General features: G+C 35.9%; 1 protein-coding gene across 2 annotated transcripts in view; it reads right to left on the bottom strand.

Moving 5' to 3' along the window:
• Positions 1–13,153, bottom strand: part of PRKAA2 (protein kinase AMP-activated catalytic subunit alpha 2) — a 37,700-nt gene extending 24,547 nt beyond the window's left edge. For both annotated transcript variants that reach the window (XM_034653249.1, XM_034653251.1), the window contains exons 1-2: positions 12,963–13,153; positions 47–140 (exon numbers count right to left, since the gene is read on the bottom strand). In XM_034653249.1, the coding sequence (XP_034509140.1) occupies positions 47–140; positions 12,963–13,138 (270 nt within the window). In that variant the 5' untranslated portion in view covers positions 13,139–13,153. The remainder of the gene's footprint in view (positions 1–46; positions 141–12,962) is intronic.
• Between the last annotated feature and the right edge of the window lie 903 nt (positions 13,154–14,056).

Below are 14,056 nucleotides of genomic sequence, written 5' to 3'. Positions count from 1 at the left end.
TTTTTTTTGCTTAGGGGCTTATTGTACTAGATAATAAGTTACTCACCCGTCCATGTTTACAGATGTAGTCAAATAATTCACCACCAGACACATATTCCATCACCATAAAAAAATCTGTTGGAGTGCTGATCACCTGGTATCTTTTTTGTAAATGAGAAAAATAATAATAAATGTTTTTAAAAGATCAAGCTAGTATATTATTGCTACAGATATTTTAAGATGGCAACAAATGATGTTATCAAAACAATCACAGAGCTACAAAACAGCTTTACAAAATTCTCTGCTTTCTGAGGCTTATGGACTTTTCTTCAGATCCTCCCTTTCATGTTCACAAAATCTTTGGAATCCTTCATTCTTCAACAACTAAGCATTCATTTCTCCATTTAAACAAAAAAAATTTTACAGTCCATAGAGATCAGGTATCATATGTAAATGTAAGTTTAAAATATTCTTGTTAAACCTAAATGATACCACAAGAGATTTAATCAGAAAATGCAAAAAATGGTCAAATAACCCTTTCTTCAATAAAATGTGAGAAAAGGAAACGGGGAAGGGGAAGCTATAGATGAATAGTAAATCAAGATATACTGTAGAGACTTGTTTTGAATTTTTTTAAGATTTATTTAGAGAAAGAGAGCACGCATGTGCACCCACACACATGCACTGGGGGGAGGGACAAAGGGAGGGGAGCGAGAGAATCTCAAGCAGACTCCACCCTGAGTGAAAGCCCAAGGCTGAGTTGGAGCCCAGGACCCTGAGATCATGACCTGAGCCGAAACCAAGGAACACTTAACCGACTGAGCTACCCAGGCACCCCAAGGCTTATTTTGATTCTGACTCCAACAAACCAACTTTAAAAACCACTTATGAAACAAAGTGTGAATACTGACTGGATGGTTGATAATATTATTATTTTAATTTTTAGATGTGATAATGAACTACATTTGTATTACTAAAATAAAAAAAAAACGGTCTATGTTTCAGAGTAGATACTGATGAGTTTACAGATTAAAATCATATTTGAGATTAGCTTCAAAATAATTTGTGATGGGAGAAGTGGGAAGAAGCAGATAAAACAATACACTGGCAATTGCTGAAGCCAAATGACAGATACATGAGGCTTCATCACTTTGCTTTCCTATACATTAAAAACATTCCATAGTGGGGCATCTGGGTGATACAGTCAGTTAAGCAACCAACTCTTCGTTTCGGCTCTGGTCATGATCTCAGGGTCCTGAGATCAAGCCCTGTGTCAGGCTCCACGCTTAGCATGGAGTATGCTTAAGACTCTCTCTCTCCCTTTCCCTTTGCCCCTCCCCCCTTGCTCTCTTTCATTCTCTCTCAAATTAATAAATCAATCTTAAAAAAAAAGTTCCATAGTAAAAAATTAAGTAGACAGATATTTTTTTTTTAATTTACTTCTAGGCAAAGCTAAGACCATTAAAATAGTAAGAATCTTAGCTCTATTTGAAAAAAATTTTCCTAAAAAACAACTTCCTCCCATATATCCAATTTTACCAAAGTTCTGAAAACAAGTTAAATACAATTATTAATGTTTTAACTGAAGGTTACATTTAACACACATAAATAAACAAGTGATTGACTTTTTAAATAGTTTGTTTATAAAGGATTATCTATAATCTGGTTGACTGTGAGCAATATCTAACTTATACTGAGTTACTATTGAGGGACACTAAGTAGAGCTGTATAGTTTTTGCATGGCTTAAAGGCACCCATAAAGGCATAAACAGAGGCTGAAAACGGCCCAGATGCCACCCTTTAGAAGGTATCAGAAGCAGGGGACCTTTCTGGTAAATTAGTCTACCCAGATGGGGTACCTTTTATTAATGTGCACAATTGCATCTATGTGCTACATGGTGGTACTGGTTACTATTAAAGAGGAAAGAAAAAATAGCCAGGTCATTGGTGATATAACTATATACTATATATATTAAGAAAAGACACATCATATATAAACACTTGAAAAAAGTAAAATGTTAAAGCTATAGTACGAAAATGATTATAGAGTTTCGGAAGAAATCTTTCTAATAGCAGTCTTTATTTGGGGTGAAAAATGACAAGGTAACTCACTTTATATAAAATAAACTAATAAAACTGAGTAATAAGGTTGAAATTACTTCAAATGAACTATGAAAAGGGAATTTTACCTGAGAACTCCAGCAGAAATGGTTCTATAAAAGCAATCTTACCAGGCACCAAACTCTAATTGAAAAAAATGAATAGTACAAACCAGGAGCACTTATTCACCTCACTGTAAGCTAATCTGATTTATTAACAGAATTTTCCATCACCTTTCTGCTCTGTTACATCTTTGGGGCATAGGAGGAAAAAAGTGATGAAATTTTAATATATTTAGCTGCTGATTCTTCCAAGTCAATCAGTGGACACTGTTGGACTGAACTATTTCATGAAACCTCTAACTCCACAGTAGACACTGTCCATATCGAAGGTCAATCTAGAGCAATGTAAACCACACCCAACATTACTGAGCACTTACCATGTGCCAGACACTGAGCTATTAAACAGTGACATTTACTATTTGTTGAAAACCTACTTGTATTGCACTTGGTGAGATCAACAGCTCCTCTTTCTACTTGTGGAGCCTACAGTCTATTCAAGAAGACACGCATTAGACAAGTACCTGTTCTTCAGTAGTCTCCTTATTAAAAATCTTCAGGGGGTTCCCACTGCTCTTAGGTCCTGAGTGAACAAGCCACTCCCCTCTGCCACGAGTCTGTACTGTCTCCTCTTTGATTCCCACCACTGCAGTGCACCATTTCTTTCTTTCTTCCTTTAGTTGTACTGCACTCCCTCTGCCACAGCATCTTTGTATAAACAGTTTCTGCTAACCCGAATCCCGTACCTGACCGATACTCCACCCTTTAATAGTCTACCAGTTACCCTTTCTAGCTCCGCTTAAAGGTCACTCCTTTAAGTCCAGGTCAGCCCTTTTTGCTTTCACAGAAGCATTCCCTTAGCTTCAGAGCACATGCCTCAGTTTGTGATTACTGAGCGTACACCGAGCAAAGTATCTGTAACGAAGTAGGATTTACTTAAGTACACAACGTAGCACTTTTAAATAATATGAGTATCTTGGAGCCAAAACCAGAATAATCTGAAACAGAAATTATGGCAACATTACAACAAAAATTCAATGAATAAAATGTCAATTAACCAGAATGAGGGCGAGACAAAAGGAAACATGATTAAAAAAAAAAAAAAAAAAAAAAAAAAATCCTAAAAAAACAGCTTCATATTGGGACTTAGGGGAAAAGGCCAGTTCCAGGATTATGTTCTTAAACCTAGCCAAGTAAGCCAAATTTTTGTGCCCTCCAAAATAATAATCACAGTGAAGCATTATAAGAAATTCAATCATGAAATTCATATATTTAATACAACAGAAAAGTAAACTAACGTGCTTTAAAATTTTTTTCAGAAGAAAGTATTTCTAATTAAGTAAAAAAAAAAAAATTCAAGTATCCACAAAAACCTCAAGCATTCTCCAGCTGACCAAGTTATCTGCATTTTTAGGCACTATCCATTTAAATAGCATTTGGAACTTAGGAAAAATCTTTTCAAAGTTGGGCAAAAATCAATATTCATGAGTATGCCTTTTTGATGGTTATAGCCATAGAGATTTCAAAATATTATTTATATAGCTGCATATACAGAATAATATTTTTCTTTATTTAGAAATCAGTTATTAAAGAAATGTAGTAATCATTACCCTTGGTTCATGGCACCTATCTTTATTGGTCCTTGAATGGCCTACTTTTATTTAATTACTATTTTTCATACTATAATAAGCATCTACAAACCCATCACCCAAACAAAAAAACCCAGGACCTCAACAATACTTTCCATCTAACCCCTCCCACTGTTTCCCCTCAACCAAGTTATCCATCATCTTGAATACCATTCCTGCTTCCCTTGTTTTCTCTTTTATATTTATATATGTATATACTTGTGTATCCCACTGTCTTCATATATATGTAAAATTCATATTCTTATATATATTTTTATTTTAATAGCTCTTAGTTTTAAAAAACGGTTATCAGGTGGGGCCCCTGGCTGGCTCAGTCAGTTAAGCATCCGACTTTTGATTTCAGGTCAGGTCATGATCTCACATGGAATCCTGTGTTGAGCGCCCCCCCCGCCCCCACCCCCGCCGAGGGAGTCCTTGAGGATTCTCTCTCTTCTCTGCCCCTCCCCCCACTTGCACACCCTCTCTCTCTCTCAAATAAATCTTTAAAAAAATAAAAATAAAAAAGAGTATCAAGACTATATGTGATATTTTGGGATCTGTTTTATTGAGATTCACTCACACTATTCTGTTTGCTAGTTATCTGATGTGACCATTGTATATTTCATTGTATTTATTGATCTACTCTCCTGTTAACCAAGAGGCTATTCATTCATCCAATCTATCACTAGAGGGTAAACTGTTTCCACGTTTTGCTATTATAATACTGCTGCTGTAAACATTCTTGTACATAACAAGATTTTCTCTTTGATGTATACCTATGAGTGGAATTGCTGAGTCATAGTTGATGTGAATATCCAATTATAAGAGCTAATCCCAACTGTTTTCCAAAAAGATTTTGGCAATGCTAAAATCTTTACAAAGTTTGTGGATTTATATATTCTCCAACTCCTGCAAAACACCACACACATTTCTTATTAAATGCTCACTCCTACATTTTGCCCATTTTTATTAAGTTGATCATGCTTTATTTATGCATGGATATACAGAAAAAATCAGTATCTTTTCTAACATTCTAGAGTATAAGGTTATTAATATGCCTTGATTATTAACTTCATAGAAGTATATGTTTTCAATCAATTCACACTGAATGTGGCTTTCATTTTCTCTAAAGAGATCTGTACCTCTAAAAAATAACAGCTTTAAAAAATCCAATACTATTAACATGCATAAATTTAACAAATAGGAATATCACAAAATAACCCATCAGGTTTCCTGATTAGTTTATAATGCTTTTTTGGTTTTTGTTTTAATATTTTGATTAAATTAGGATCCAATTATAATCCATACATTGCAATTGATTGATATATCTCTTATGTTTCTTTTAATTTATAGGCTGCTCCTCCATCTCTGTTTTTTCTTTTTTTCTTGCATACTTTTATTGAAGAAGCTGGTTGGCTTGTCCTGCAGAGGATTCCACGGTCTCATTTGGCTGATCCATCCTTTATGGCAACATAATGCAAAACGTATAGCACCCTCTTAGATCTGGAGACTAGATCAGATTTCATTTTGATTTTTATTTTCCTTTGAAAGACTAGATGGTGCTGTGCACCACCAAGCAAAGCATATAATATCGGTCTCTTTTTTTGAGAAATTAGCAGCCATTGCTGATCAGATCCTTGATTTATTAATTCACAAGGAAATTTTAAATACTGGCCAATTTGCGTAGTCTAATAATGTATTATGATCTAAAGGAAATCCTCACTCAAAACCTCCTTCCTCAAAAACTCCACTGTCTCTGAAGTGCCGGTCATCAGATTACAACACCTATTTTTGTTATAGTCATCAACCTAACTCCGTGCACTCCCTTTCATTCTGACTTAATGTCTTTTCCCCCATTGTTACGTTGCACATGATGTACACATGGATGATCTGTCCAATACATGGCCTCCAATTTCCTTGACCTCCTTCCTCATCCTCCACCACACCCAGACACTCACTCCATGGTCATACACTGTCAAACACTAACACTTCCAATTATGCACTGGATTCCTTCCTCCCCACCTACTAAAGGACTTGGTTTCTATAATTAGCTCTTCTTTCTCCTGTATCAGTCTCTCCATCTTGACCAAATCACCCCTTTGGTGTATAAGCATTCTATATTATCTTTCATCTTAAAGGAACAAACCCCATTTAGACCCCACATTTCCTCTCATTACCACTATTTCTCTCCTGGCCTTTTAATAAACTTCCTGAATTGTATACTATTAGTAACTCCCCTTCCTCAGCTCAAATTGTCTCCTAAGCCCCTCAAAACAGGATTTTGCCTTCATCATTACAATAAATTGGCCCTTTTCAAAGACACCAGCAACCTCCACCTTGCCAAATCTAATGGGCCAGTTCTCAGTCTCATCTTACTCAATATTCAGCAGTATAAGGAACAGGTAATAATCTCTCTTTCTTCAAGTATATTCTTCACTTGGCTTCAAGATACCATATTCTCCTGGTTTTCCTCCAACCTCTTAACTGTTCCTTTTCATTCTCCTTTGTTGGTTCCTCCTCATCTTGGACATCTTAATATCATTATGCCCTAAAGATCAATCCGTAGACTTCTTGCTTATCTATACTCACATCCTTGGTGATCTCATCCAGTCTTAGGACTTTAAATATTTTAACTACCATCTATATGCTGATGACTTCCAAATTTCTATCTTACACCTGTCCCCTTAAGTCTGTAATCATATATTCAATAACCTATTTATATCTCTACTTGGATGCCTAATAAGCATCTCAACATCACAAAACAAAAATCAAATTCTTGATACCACCCTCCAACAGTCGTCATGTTCCTCCTACAGTTGTCTCTATTTCACTTAATAGCAACTCCATTCTTTTGTTTGCCCAAGCCAGATAACCTTGGAGTCAATCACTGCCTTCTCTACTTTCACAACCCACATCTAATCTCTAAGCCAATGCTGTTACCCTACCTCAAAAGTATATAGAGAAGATGCTTACTTCTCAACACCCTCCAGACTATGCTCTATTCTAAGCCACCACCTCTTTTACCCATAGTACTGCAACTGACTCCTAATTGGTTTCCCTGCTTCAGTGTAAGTCAGGTCATATCCCACCTCTGACCAAAACTTTCTAATGGCTTCCCCATCTGGCTCAGAGTAAAAGCCAAAGTCTTTACAGTGATCTATAATACCCTACAAAACCTGGCTCCCCTTTATGTCTCTGTCTTCATCTCTTAGTTCAGTTCCCCCTAGATCACTCTGCTCCCTTGATCTCTGGCCCGTATTTCCATCTCAGAGCCTTTATGTTCACTGTTCCCTCCATTTGTTATTTTCCTCCTCCAGGTAATCTGCACGGCATATTCTCTCACCTTTTCACGGTCTACCTTACAATATATATTACTAGCATAGGTTTTACTGTCTATCTTCTCACCACTCCCCACTACACACATGCATGTGAACAGAAGCTCCATAATAGCAGAGATTTTGTTGTCATTTTTTTGTTTGCTGATGTATTCCAAGTGACTCACCGGTGTCATTTGCTAAATGAAGGGATGAACAAGTTAACTTTCTGGCCTTGTTTTCCTCCATTTCCCTACACATACTCTATGCACCAGCCAAACAAGGCAGTTGTTCCCAACATACCATGTTCTTTACACTTTCATTATTTCGCTCTTGTTGTCCTCAGAAAACCATCAGGACCTTGTTCAAATGTCACCTCTTTACTTCTACACGCTATAAGTACTTAGTAAACACATACTACTATACTAGGTGCTAGGGAGATAAAGATGATATCTAACATCTCCATTTAGATGTCTAATGGTATTCTCAACTTAACATGGCCAAAACAAGTATCCTTAATATCCACCTGTACCCCAACATGACTCTCTTCCATTGTTCCTATCTCAAAAAAATAGCCTCATTATCAGTTGCTCAGCCAAAATCCAAAATCCCAGTTGCTCAGGACAAAAAAGAAAAATTCCTCAATTACTTTATTATCCTCAGTAACTCATTAGCTTTACCTACAAAATATATATTGAATCCATAGATTTCTCTCCATCTAGACCAATGGTATCAAATAGAACTTTCTGCAATGATAGAAATGTTTTATATAGCCTCTTACAATAGCCATTAGCCACACATTGCTATTAAACATTTAAAATATGGCCTATGTGATTAGCGAATTATATATTTTTATTAATTTAAATTTATGCTACATGTAGCCAATGGCTACTACACTGGACAGCACAAATCTAGACTATCATTTTCGTTAAAGCCACCATAATCATAATCTCTCAGACTACACAGCAACAGCTCCCTAACTGGTCTGCTTCCACCTTTGCCCCCATACCCATTTTATGCTATAGTCATATCATCTCACTAGATAGCTAGATCTTAATAACCTTTCAGGTCTTAGCTCAAACTTTACCTCCTCAGTGAGGCCTTTCCACAACTTAATCTGAATTAGCACTTACTCCTCGCTAGTCACACCCTAGAATAGCACTACCTTTCATTCTCCTCAAAGCCATTTATCTCTGCCTAAAGTAATCCTGTTCATTTGCTTACTCACTATCTAGAACTGCTAGATAGCTCTAGAGCATAAGCTCCTTTAAGGGCAGAAACCTGTCTTTCACAATCATATTCCCAATGCCTAGAACAGTTCCTATTAGATAGTAGGTATTCAGTAAAAACGTGTTAAATAAAAGAAAAAAAACAAACATAATTCCTGCTTCTAAAGAACTTGGTCTTATGGGAGATACTAATAAAAACAAATGAGCAAGTGCAAAGTAATGTCAAGGGCTTTAGAAAGGCTGACTGCTGTGGTACAGAGAAGATGATGCCTAACACAGACTTACAGAGTAAAGCAGGTTTTCTAGAGGTAATCACCTATAAAGGCTAAGATATTTGAATGGCAAATTGGAATTGAAAGCCTAGGGGAAGGGAGGTGTGGGAAAAGCTTTCCAAGCAGAAACAACAGCTGAAGAACAACAAGCAAAAGAGATACTAACAATAAAAGCAGAAAGAAATAGACTAAGGAGATATTTAGGGAAAAGAGCTGCAGAACTCAATGATTAATATACGGAAAGATGAGGAAAATGTAATTAAAGATGATCCCCAAGTTTTAAGCTTAGAAAATTGCATTAATGGTATTTTCACTCAAAACCAAACCAAACCAAAAACAAAAACAAAGGAACAGAAAGAAGTCTGGGAAAGAAAGGAAAGTTCAAATTCATGTCAGATGATTCTATGACTTCAGAATGGAAACAACCAATAAAGAGTTTGGTAAGTGTGTTCAGGATTCAGGAGAAATATCTGGCCCAGAAGTACAGTTTTGGAACTCTTTAGCACAGAGATGACAAATGACAACTATCGTAACAGACGGGATCACACAAAGGTGGGTTCACTAACATTACGCTAGCTCACAATGCTGACATGTATCAATAGTTAATGGCTCTGAAGATATAGAGGCCCGTAAAAGAAAGTCTTAAGAGGAGGAAAGAATGAAAAAAGAAAATCAGAAGACTGTGATGTTATAGAAACCCAGAGAATGCAACATTTTAAGGTGGTGGTGGTGAACAATGTTAAAAGCTGTCAATAGGTTGAGTGAGATAAAAACTTTAAAAAGTAAACAGGCAAAACCAGCTCTACCAAATAAAGTACTGATCTTCTGATTCGTTTAAGTGAAGTTCCCTAAGAACTNGGGGGGGGGGGGGGGGGGGGGACAAAGACAAAAATCAAATCAACAAATTCTGGTTCGTGGGAAAGTTTGGAGTTCCCTTTGAATCCTGTTTACTCTCCAATTTTCTCCCAGTGGGATTTTACAATTGGAGTTAATAGAGAAATCATGCAATAAATATCCTACATTCTTGGTTTTTGGTTTTTAAGCTTTCTTGCTAGAGAAACTAGAGGCCCATTCTGTAACAAGGGAACTATTCTTAGCAGTTAGTCCAAGACTGCACAAAACAAACAAAACCACTAAAAGGATCAGGTCTCTCTCCCTGTTTAAATCACTAACACTGTTAGAGGCTATGTCAATAAGCTTGTACTATAGCAAGGATACATGAGTGCTTTTTCTTTTTTTCAATTCAGTCTGCAATTAAAGAGGCAATCTGGCTAAATGGATGAAGTCCAAGGCTGAAAGCCAGAAGCTTTAAACATTAAATTCACCTCCGCTAATTACTTTCTGATCAACCCTGAGAAGGCTCTACATCTCCCTCACAAAACAGCACGTAATGAAGTAATTCTAAATCAGAATGAGATAATTAGCTGAACCAAAATTTGAAATTATAGAAATGAAGGCAAGGTAGATATGACATCAAAAATAAGCTTTTAAAGCCTCATGACAGTTACAATTGCTTACTGACAAGATCTGATTTGTGTTGTAGGAACAGAATAGGAACTAGGACTCATACCCTAAGTGGGCAAAATTTCTCTGGGGTCTTTCAGGGTTGGCATTCTAAAAGGGATGAGGTCAAGGAACAAGGCAAATACAGAGATCTCTCCCTTCACTCTCATTTTGGCATGTGATACTCTTAGTCTGGCTTCCCAGCTCTCTGCTTTTACAGGAAGTGGCTGCTCAGTAAGGCAAAGAGATTTAGCTTAGGAACCACTCAGTAACTAGAATAAGTCATTATTAACATGGAGTCAAAGTCATATATGAACTGTTTCAAGTAGGGGAAAAACAGTTAAGAATCATGAAACTGAACTGAAATCAGCTTGTAGGTTATATATTCCTACTTTAGGCCAATGCTCATCAAATACCAGGCATTATACCAGTGCAAACACATCCCCATTTTAAAATTAAGGAAAACAAAGAATAGGAAACCAAGCTAGTAGGTGCCATTTTAATTCTTATGCTAATCTTAAAAAACCTGCATATACATATTCTGGATCATCTAGAATGTAGGTCCTTGACGATAAACTTGTAATCAATCATGCACCGCCATGTGATTTCAGAGACCTCATTTCTTATTTATGTCAATGAACAAGTGAACTTCATGTGAAGATGAAAGGACACTGAAGCTCACTGTTAGAATGCACTTCTCATGGTTAACAGTGTGAGAGCTGAGTCATCACAGCTACCCAACGGCAGACCAAGCCCCTCCAGAAAAAGACTTCTTTGAACAGTTAGGCACATACTCATATTATTGGTAAGATGGACTGAACATATCAATTTGCAACAGTTCACTAACAGTAAATGTAGTGAGTATGAGTAAAGATTAAATGCATGTTCCCAATCCCAGCAATAATTACTGAATAAGCCACGTATTTAAGGATTTCAAGAATGCTCCTATATTAGTTTCCTACTGCTGATACGTACTTCGTATTTGGGGGCTTAAAACAACAAAAATATTATCTTGCAGTTTTATAGAAGTCTGACATGTCTCACTTGGCTAAAATCAAGGTTGGCAGCAAGGCTCTAGAAGAAAATATATTTTCCAACTTTGAGAGTGCCTGCATTTCTTGGCTCATGGTCCTCTCCCTCCATCTTCAAACTCAGCAACAGCCAGCTGAGTTCTTCTCACATTTTATTACTCTGACCTTGCTTCACTCTCAGATCTCTGAGTCTTCTGAGCCCCTCTTTCACTTTTAAGGACCACTGTGATTACTATCAGCACACCCAGAAAATCAGGGAAAATCTCCCTATTCTAAGGTCAGCTGATTAGCAACTTTAAATCCATCTATAACTTTAATTCTCCTTTGCCATGTAATGTAACATATTCAAAGATTCTGGAGATTAGGATATCTTGGGGGAGGGGGGCATTATTCAGCCTACCACAGCTACTATGCTAGCCTTGTCGTAAGGCAAATAACGTACCTCTGCAGATTATCAAGCTGTTCCTCATTAACACTGACATCCAAGACTGCTAATGTCTGATTATAATGAACTACCAAAGCTTCAAAGACGTTAATAATGATTTTTTTACGATATAGTCAGATGAACAGGCTTTCTCTTCAATATTGTTTGAATCAAAATATAAATATGGATGCCCTTCTACTATTAAACAAACAATGATTTGTTTTCTGAAAAACACCATTATCCATCACATTATAGTATAGATACTACTTCGGATTTCATTGACTTCATTCATTGTCTTATATTTAAATTGTGAGTTTATCTTGGTTTCATAATTGTATCAAAGCTATAAGCATATGGAGTTTATTACACCTAATTCTTTGTTTCTGTATACTTAAGTAACAATATACTAAAAATAATTAAGTCAAAACTAAGGATCCACAAATTTATTTTTTCCATAGAAGGAATTCATATAACTTTGTTTTGAGAAAGACTGGAATACTGGAGTAAAGCATTAATAGCATGGCATTTGGAGTCAGATATGACTCAACTACCAGCTCTGCAACTTACTGGCTTTTTGACCATGGACATGTTGCTGATACTCTTTAGATATGCAATTTCTTTATTTATAAATTGAAAACGATAATGCCGACCCTATAGGCTTAACATGAGGATAAAGTGAAATTATATATGTAAAATGCTCAACACAGTTCCTAGCCACCTAGCAGGTACTCAACAAGATTAGTATTTATTTTACAAAACTCTATCCAAGCTTTAAGATAAAAAGGACAATTTTCAGTGTTTAGCATATTACATTTTCTCAGTAAATATTAAACTACAACTTTAAATGATTTCAAAGAATACTGTTACATACTCAATACCTACTTTTTCTAGGTCTAATCAGTTTTAAATTATTTCTTTCAATTAATTAATCAGCTTTTTCTCTTCATTTAATCTTTTAAGTTTGTAACTTAACCTATCAAAAAAAAAATCCACCTGCCTTCCTGAGAGCTTTGTTATCAGTAATCACAGTAATTATGGCAGTTTTTTAAGTAATACACGATGGTGGATAATCTTAAACAGTTACATTTTACCTTTTCCAAAAAGAAATCACTTAAAACGAATCTTGGAATATCAAAGTCCTAAATACCCTTCAAAGTGAATACGAGAGAAGAGTCAACTTCCAAGGCTGCATTCATCACTTGAAAACAGTACTGATTTCGAAAAATGACTTTTAATTATAAACTAAAAGTATGTAAGAAAGGATTGATGGAGATTAAATGAATTAATACTTGCTGGATAGAAATATTAAAAAAGATTTATACTTTCATAAAAAGTTAACTAAAGATAAACAGTTATTTGTAAATTCATAGGAAATATTTTAAGACAGTTTCTCTTTTGCATTATCAGGTACAAAAATACTTACAGTTTGATTATATGAGGATGACGAAAGAGTTTTAGGTTTTGAATTTCTCGTTTTATTTTTCCAACAACATCTAAACTGCGAATCTTCTGTCTATTTAAGATTTTAACTGCCACTTTATGGCCTGTCAATTGATGTTCTCCAACTAAAGAAAAGAAAAAGAAAAAACTTGCTGTCATAGCAACATAATCATTTATTCATTCTTCCTTCCACTGTAACCCCAAATCTCTCTACTTATATACATCACTTTTATATCATTTATTGCATAGAACTTAAGTTCTTTTTACTTCTGTGTCTTCTACTAGAGTATGCACTCCCTGAGGAAAGAAACTGCATCTTGGTCTTCTCTGTATCCTCAGTACCCAACAGGAGATGTTCATTAAGTATTTGCTGAAAGGATTACTGAATTCTATATTACTACAAAAAAATAGGGGCGCCTGGGTGGCTCAGTCGTTAAGCGTCTGCCTTTGGCTCAGGGCGTGATCCCGGCGTTCTGGGATCAAGCCCCACATCAGGCTCCTCTGCTGGGAGCCTGCTTCTTCCTCTCCCACTCCCCCTGCTTGTGCTCCCTCTCTCACTGGCTGTCTCTCTCTGTCAAATAAATAAATAAAATCTTTAAAATAAAAAAATAAATAACCAAGTTTGGAACATCTATTAGATAGAGCTGAATTCACTATGTTTTGTTAATCTCTTTATTTCTTCATTTCTGGTTAATGCGAGTCATTGTATTCAAGAAGAATAAATGATTGCTATAATAAATTAAAAACTTATGACCGTTTCATTACTATTTCATCAGAAAATACACACGTAGCCCTTATTTTATGTATTTCTTTTTGCCTTTTCCATAAAGCCTTCCTATTTCCCCCTATTTAATGGGATCTCTACTTCTTTCAAAACCTCATAGTATGTTTACAAAGCTTATGTATCATTTATCATTTTTAGGCTATTGTAAACATTTGTGGTTTTAACAAATCATACAATATGAGCTATGAGCTCATACCTACCTCCACGTTGAGTAAGGCAGTCAGTATTCATCTGACTCTCCCAGAAGTACAAAGCACAGTATTTTGTACATAATACGTGCTAAATATGTTTCA

This window comes from Ailuropoda melanoleuca, chromosome 2 (assembly GCF_002007445.2).
Source record: "Ailuropoda melanoleuca isolate Jingjing chromosome 2, ASM200744v2, whole genome shotgun sequence".
NCBI classification, from domain to species: Eukaryota; Metazoa; Chordata; class Mammalia; order Carnivora; family Ursidae; genus Ailuropoda; species Ailuropoda melanoleuca.
This window is presented reverse-complemented; position numbering and strand designations above follow the sequence as displayed.